The 7,955-nt window shown below is 42.8% G+C and overlaps 1 protein-coding gene across 3 annotated transcripts in view; it reads left to right on the plus strand.

Annotated features, from left to right (window-relative positions):
- Nucleotides 1-7,043, plus strand: part of KDM5B (lysine demethylase 5B) — a gene marked incomplete at both ends in the record, with an annotated part of 71,265 nt that extends 64,222 nt beyond the window's left edge. For all 3 annotated transcript variants that reach the window (XM_084245996.1, XM_084245998.1, XM_084245997.1), the window contains 5 exons: nt 1,893-2,378; nt 3,823-3,934; nt 4,764-4,918; nt 6,048-6,368; nt 6,906-7,043. In XM_084245996.1, the coding sequence (XP_084102122.1) occupies nt 1,893-2,378; nt 3,823-3,934; nt 4,764-4,918; nt 6,048-6,368; nt 6,906-7,043 (1,212 nt within the window). The remainder of the gene's footprint in view (nt 1-1,892; nt 2,379-3,822; nt 3,935-4,763; nt 4,919-6,047; nt 6,369-6,905) is intronic.
- Between the last annotated feature and the right edge of the window lie 912 nt (nt 7,044-7,955).

Below are 7,955 nucleotides of genomic sequence, written 5' to 3' on the forward strand. Positions count from 1 at the left end.
GATGTTTTTAATAGTGCAGAGCTTTGCCCATTTTAGAGTAGGAATTTTCCAGGTCACATGGGTCCATCCCGTGGGCTAGAGTACCTTCTTACTCCCTATCTTACTGTTGACATGGGATTGCCTTGATTTAGTTGTCCATTTTGACACAGACTTTCTTTGGGCATATTAGGATATTCAGTCAGATCTAGTCAGATATTGCTGCCTGAGCACCACTGTGGTGTTTTAAGTGCTACTTTCCACTATTATGTCCATGGTTCATTTTTGTGAAGACTCTGTCGGTTTGGAAGTGATGGGCATACTGTGCCTTTCACAGTGCATTTAGCCTCTGCCCGTCTAATCTGTGGGCTGCTATAAGAGCTCCTGTATGTTACCTGTTGATTTCATGGAAGAACTTTTAAAGGCCAGTCATTTGTTCTCCATTTCTAAGCTGTGGGAAGGCATCTTGTTATCACATGACTCATATACTGTTTGCTCATCAATAGAGAAAAGTAGATTTTTTTTTTTAAATATGTCAGATGTTAATTACCTGGCATAAGTTAGATATTGTTGCTTTTTTTTACCCTGCCCACCCCGCCACCGCATGCATTTTCTTCTGCAGTCCAAAAAAAGATAATGGAGACTTTGTTCTGGCTTCATAAATGAGGTGCCTCATCTGGTGAGTCGTGATGGATCTGATTGTGGGCAGATCTGATAATTAGAAATGTTTTTAACTATGACAGATTAACATGTAAGGATTTAGAATAGACTTAATGAAAAGGAATAGGTCCTGGAACCTTTAGCTTTTGTTTCTAGAGAGGAAAGGTCAGTTTTAGAAATCCTTGCTTGAACCTCATTTGTATTTCCCTCTCAGTAAAGTAATAGAGGAGGACTTTAGTGGCCCAGTCTTGGCCAGTGAAAGTAGACATTTAGAGATGGCTAACCCCGACAGAACTAGTGATTTGAATTTGACACCTTTAGACTCTGCTTTTACTTCATGGTGCATAGTAATAAATCTGTAATGCCTGGGCTAGTTTATATGTTGGATATTATGTATGTATTAGTCTGTTTTTTTTTTTTTAATAGAGGCAAGTTTTTATTTATTTGTTTGTTTTGTTTATACAAGCACTGGGTACAGTCAGAAGCGCGGGAGGGTGAAAGAATTCACCAGAGCCAGAGCGGGGAGCAGAGCAGGCAGAAGGACCGAAGTACACTGCTGAGGGGAGCAGCGGGCGGCAGGAGAGGTCTGCGCACCACGTGGGACCCTCCTCCGGTGGCCGGGGAGCAGCCGGGGATTGAACGGGTGCCGCAGAGGCCGTGGGCAGCTTCGCAACCCAGCGCTCTACCGCTGTGCCACTGGGGAGGCCCATATTAGTCTGTTAATTAAAGTTCCCCTTACAGACAGCTTGTAAAGAAATCAGAAATATGTTCAGTAAATGATTTTGCTTTTTATTGTGAAGTTGCTTCTATTTGTTTTTAAGTCATTCATATAGGTTCATTGAACTCAGCACCTTGGTGGGTCATGGCCCTTTTTAATAGAGAGGAAAGACTTTACAATAAGTATACATATAGTGTGAAAAACTTTGAAGAGAAGGAATTTTAGGTGTAAATGTGCAAGGAAGTTGGACTTTCAAGAAGTTGTGTATGTTTAGTTATTGCTCACATTGTTTGCTGTGTGTCACACGTCTTTCCTTTACTCATCATCACAGCCCTATTACTAACCTTTATACGTGTGGAAATTTGGTCACAGCAGGATGTGTTGTCCAATGTCACTTGCACAGCTTAATGAAACAGCCAGCATTTGAATGCAGATAATCTGTTCTGGAGCTCAGATGCTTAACCCCTGGGGCCTGGACATTTTAGGGGAAGGTCAAGTTCTGCATGATGTTATCTTTGATTGTTAACTCCTCTTTTAGATGGCAACACTTGGGGAAGCTCGCCTAAGGGAAATGGAAGCCTTGCAGTCTCTTAGACTAGCCAACGAAGGGAAATTGCTGTCACCTGTGCAAGATGTGGAGTTGAAAGTCTGCCTGTGTCAGAAGGCCCCAGCTGCCCCTATGGTCCAATGTGAACTCTGCAGGGATGCTTTCCACACTAGCTGTGTGGCAGTACCCAGTATTTCACAAGGCCCCCAGATCTGGCTTTGTCCACATTGTCGGAGGTCAGAGAAACCTCCGTTAGAGAAAATTCTGCCCCTGCTGGCCTCCCTACAGCGTATCCGGGTTCGCCTTCCTGAGGGAGATGCACTTCGGTATATGATTGAAAGAACCGTGAACTGGCAGCACAGAGCCCAGCAACTGCTCTCATCAGGGAATCTCAAATTTGTGCAAGATCGAGTGGGCTCAGGACTGTTATATAGCAGATGGCAAGTCACAGCAGGAGCGGTGTCAGAGACAAACAAGGTGAGTCTGGACTTTTTTTTGTTACAGGAGTCTGATTGACTGTATATTTTTACTGAACCTATAGCTCTGGTGTTGCTGTTCGCTTAGTGATCATTACCAGTTACCAACACTCGCTTTATGTGTAGCTCCCCATGTCAAGGGTCCTGTGTACTACCATGTTCTTTTAGTTTCTTCTGCTCTTGATAGTCAGGAGTTGTTGCTCAGGTCCTCTCTCTATAGCAGATTTCACCTTTTCATATATTCATATAATATTTCCATTGATGTGTATGAACTCATAGATGTATATATGTCTAACATATAGGCATATTTTAAATTTTTGTTGGACTAAAAATTTCCCCCTTGCTTCCTCTCAGTGTAAGTGACTTGAGTGTAAAGGGGGAAGTGTCTCTTCCTACCTACCCTTTGAGGAAGACCAGATTTAGAAGAATCTAAGCACTGTGTTGCTTTGGAGGAAAGCAGTGGGTTTCATACCATCTTTCTGTCAAAAGTCAGAATCTTTTTTTTTTTTTTTAAGATTGATTTATTTATGCATTCAGGAGCTGGGATACAGGCCAGAGGTGCGGACGTGAGAGGATTCACCAGAGACAGAATGGGGAGCAGAACAGGCAAATCTACTGAAATACACTGCTGAGGGGAGCAGTGGGCGAGACAGGAGAGGTCTGCTTCGACGTGTGGGTTGCTTCCTGGCCGGCTGGGGATCAAACGTGCTGCAAAGGCTGCAGATTGCTTCATAGTGTGATGCTTAACCCCTTGCGCCACCAGGGAGGCCCAAAAGTCAGAATCTTTTGACCATCACTGGGGTAGGCAGAATTTTCTGTCTTCTTCCACAGAGGATGTCTGCAGGAAAAGATTGTGAGCATATCAGAAAAATACAGTGAGGAGACTGGTGTTCAGTCTTTTCATAAGGTTAATCTGATGACTTTCAGGTCATTTTTCTAGATTTTTTAGTAGTGATATCATACCTCTTTGTGCTGTACTAACACAAGACACATGGATTATTTGTGAAGACATTTGTGTTTTTTGCAGATATGCTAGGGATTTGGATTTTTATTAATAGACACTGAAGGTGAGGAGGTGGGTGTGACTAACTGGCAGTTCTTCAGCTGGTTTCCTCAAAGGAGAACACGTCTGTGTTCACTGCGTGCTAACCTATGTAAGGAGACTTATATGTACATTAAAAGGCTATACCTTCTGTCCTTGTGTAAAGGAAAGGACTTATTCCAGTGGTGCTCTTTACCTCTGTGAAATCAGTCCAAGTGAAAACAGGAACACGAAAGTCTTGCTGGATATGAATTGATTTGCTGGATCTAAAACGGCAGGAGACTTCTTCCAATTTAGAAAAATCAAGTCTTTTTCTTCCTTGGTTGCCTATCTCAAAACCCAGGCTACGTTCATTGGACTGGTAGATATATTTTTAACCCTAGAAATGGTTTCCTTCCTTTAGGTATCTCAACCTCCTGGCACAACATCCTTTTCCTTGCCTGATGATTGGGACAACAGAACCTCATATTTACATTCTCCCTTCTCTACTGGACGGAGTTGTATCCCCCTCCATGGTGTGTGGTTTGTTGTTGTTTTTGAGGGCTGGATAGTAACAAGTGACCTTGCAGTAGGTTTTTGCTGTAGATCAGATGCCATAAAAAAGGATTTTATCCTCAATTGTGGAGTATGGGTTCCTATATATTTGTAAGGTAGAAGGAACATAGCTCAAAGCTTATAAATGCAAAGCAATAGAGAAGGAGGCTTTTATATCCATTGCTTTCAGAAATGAAAGGGTTAATCCCATGCCAACGATTAATTAAATGTCAAGCATTTTGATCAGATGCTAAGTCAAGGATCCCCTTCACACTGTTAATTAGGGAGACCTATGGAGGATCTTAGAGATAATCCACACTTGAAACCCACTTCCTTTTTCCCTGTACTTACCTATAAATGACTGCCTTGTGAGGTAAGCCCAAAGCTGCATCATGTCAAGAGGCCCGATCCTCAGTCATCACAAGGACATCGTGTATCCAGGTGTGGGCTCCGAGCTACTTGATGCACCCAGGTTGGCCCTGCCCTCGACTGTTTTGTGCTTTCTACTTAAATTCTTAAAAAGCTGTCAAGGCAGAGGTGCAGCCTTTTCTGTATTAGCAGTAAGTTTGTGAGGGAGGGATTCATTGTGGAATTAATAATTTCTGATAATCATGAGACTTAGGAAATCTAGTTTGGGCTCTGTTAATGTTGTGGCTTTAGGAACATTAAGTGAAACTAAAGAGTAATTTTACAGTGAGAGGGGTTTAGTGGTATAAGGAGCAATTCTGTTCTCCTGCTTATTAACAGGTCTCATGTCAGTGTGAAACTCCCTTTGTTGTCAGCATTATGATTTGGTCTGATCTTTAACAGGTATTAGTCCAGAAGTGAATGAACTGTTGATGGAAGCCCAGTTGCTCCAGGTATCCCTTCCTGAAATTCAGGAACTTTACCAGACTCTACTTGCAAAACCAAGTCCTGCTCAGCAACTTGACCGAAGCTCACCAGTTAGATCCAGCAGTGAGAAGGTGAGTGTCTGGGAAATGGTATCATTCCATCTAGATAGTTTGGAGAATGATGATCAGAAAAGGGTGCAAACTGTCCTTCTTGCAACCCCATTCCTCAGGCTGTGAATGAGCAGTAGAGGCTGGATGTCACTTTGGGCACACAACTTGGATTTTGGCTCTGTTTTTTAAGTAGTTGTGTGATTTTTTTTTTTTTTTTTTTTAAGTAGGGTACTTCTCATTCCCATGTAATAATAGCTAGAAGCAAGATTATTTTCTCCTCTAAAAGAACTGTAGAGATGAAAATGTAATTATATCTGGGAAGGCCTTTTGGGATAAAGCCTTCAAAAATCAGAGATATTCTTGGAATTAACATTTAACAAATGCTTTATGTAACTCCTCTAAGCCTAACAAGACAGCTGGCGTGAGGACTGGGTGATTAGACTGAGGATGCCCCTTTTGAGTGCTGGCTACTTGAAGAGGAAGCTATGTATAATGTTCTGTTTTTTTGCATAAAGATGCTGCTACTACTTCAACTTGTGAGCTAACTGACCTGTAACATTTAAGACCACTGAGAATATAGTCAGGACAGAGAGGAGTCTCACTAAAGATGGCATGAGGGATTGATATTGATATATAGAATTTAATTTCTCTTTATATGTTAGTTTATCACTGTTATTGATAGTGTTCACTTTAACATGTCTTCCTTCCATAAGGGGCGGGAATGTATGTACTTAAGGGAGGAGAAGGCATCTATATGGTTCCTTAGACATGTGAAGGTTAAAGGATAAGCAAAAATACCTAGAAACTATGTAGTCATCAATCACTTACTCACTGATTTGGTAAAAAGAATGTAGGGCATCTCCCATTTCCTGGTGCTACTTGGCTAACTTGAAAACTAATCATGTCTGTAATATTTTCATTTTCTAGTATTCCTCAGATGGCATTAATATTTGGGAAAGAAGTCAGTTAAGTTCAAATAAGTTGTCATCGAAGGCGTGAAGGGGGGAAGGTAGTGTGGTGGTGGTGTAGTTAGGAGGCAGAGTGTGGAGTAGGGACCGTCTGGTTTCTTGCAGAGCTAATACTTAGCTCCCCCAGTTCTAGTAGTAGGCATACCAGAGGCTACAATTGAGCCTGTCCATCTTCTGCCCAGAATGACTGCTGCCGCGGGAAGCGAGATGGAATCAACAATCTTGAGAGAAAACTTAAGAGACGCCTGGAAAGAGAAGACCTCTCCAATGAGCGGTGGGATCGCATCAAAAAAATGAGGACCCCCAAGAAGAAGAAAATCAAACTGAGCCACCCCAAGGACATGAACAATTTCAAGTTAGAGAGAGAGCGTAGCTATGAATTAGTCCGTTCTGCCGAAACCCATTCCCTGCCCTCAGATACATCCTATTCTGAACAGGAGGACTCTGAGGATGAAGATGCCATCTGTCCAGCTGTGAGCTGCCTGCAGCCAGAAGGAGATGAGGTCAGTGAGGTTTGGGCCGTAGAGGACGTGCTTTCCCTTAACTCAGAAACCCTGTGAGCTAGACCTCATCTCGCTGGGTCTTTCTCTTCTGCTTATCTGCTTTGAGCTGATCTGAATGGATTGCTCAGCCCTCCCCCCACTGATATCTGTGCTCTTACCATCGTTCCTGAGTCTTCTCCCTTTTCTGAAGAAACTCTTAAAAATTCTTCCCTTTTTCCTCTTCCTGCTCTTCCAGCTTTCACCGTCCTGGCGCTAAGAAGGTGGGAGGGATGCTGATGTAATGCCCTTTTGCTTACTTATCACAGGGCGACGCTGTCTTAGCCCCAAAGCAGTCACGACTTGAAGAATGGCTTTGACTCGGTTGCTTTGGCTGGTGGGCCAGCTACACTCTTTTGGCTTAGCTGTTGTGCCAGAGGCCCCCGTGGTGGGACAGTGGCCCTTAGTGGCAAATGGCCTGAATGTCTTGAGGCTGGCCTGCCCAATTTTGAATCACATTTTTTCCTCTGAAAACCCCGTCTCCCTGCTCTTTGTAACCAGGTGGACTGGGTCCAGTGTGATGGCAGCTGCAATCAGTGGTTTCATCAGGTCTGTGTTGGTGTTTCTCCAGAGATGGCAGAGAAAGAAGACTACATCTGTGTGCGCTGTACTGTGAAGGACGCACCAAGCCGAAAATAAAACAAAACAAAACACACACACACACCCCACCCCCTACTTAATGTAATTCAGGACTCCAACCAAGAAGATTCTTCAATTTCTCAGCAAAGCTGCAGGACTGGTATTCAAACCAGCCTGTAAACGGTGCTATTTCTACTCCTTTTGGGATCATTTTTCCAGAACTCTTTGAAAAAAAGAAAAAAACACCTAAAAAATTTTTTGACACTTTTTGTATTTTTTTCCTTAAGAGCTGTTTGTGGTTGTTGAGGTTTGAAATGCTGACTGTTTTTTGCAGGGGTTTCCACCAATTTGAAAGGCGTTGGAGCTTGCATCTTTTCATGTACAGCATTAAAATCTTACCTCTGTCTGGGATTTACCGATTTGAGAGTCCAACTCAGTTTCAGTGCCTAGAAGGGCACCAGAAATTCCAGTAAATCCTCATTTGAGGAATTCCTCTCGTTTACTCTGTTACCATATTGGGGAACTTAAGTTTTTCACTTTGGGGATTTTGTTTGTTTCTTTATCCACTTTTCTTTTTTCTGGTAGACTAGGTTTATTTATCTAAGCAATAACTTCTATGTTGGTTTCAGTGGCTGGAATTAAAACAAAACAAAACAAACTTCCAAACGGTGTGTTGGTGCTTTAGCATTTGGTTAATGTACAGAACGCAAATGTCTAGTTTCTAGTGTCACTGATGAACTAGTGATGTAGAAAAGAGACTGCTCTGTAAGTAACTGCCACGGCTGTATTTTGGCTTCTCCCCGCCTCCCCCCTTCCCCCCCCCATTTTTTGGTAGCTTGTATCAAATGTTGCAGTTTATATTGTGGAATAAACCCTTGGTCCTAACAGAACACTAAACGCTGGTTATTTAGAAGCCATGAGACGCCTGCTGCTTCTGCCCTCAGCCCTTGGCTTTGAAGAGCCATGGGGGTT

The sequence above is a fragment of the Talpa europaea genome, assembly GCF_964194135.1.
Source record: "Talpa europaea genome assembly, chromosome: 10".
NCBI lineage: Eukaryota > Metazoa > Chordata > Mammalia > Eulipotyphla > Talpidae > Talpa > Talpa europaea.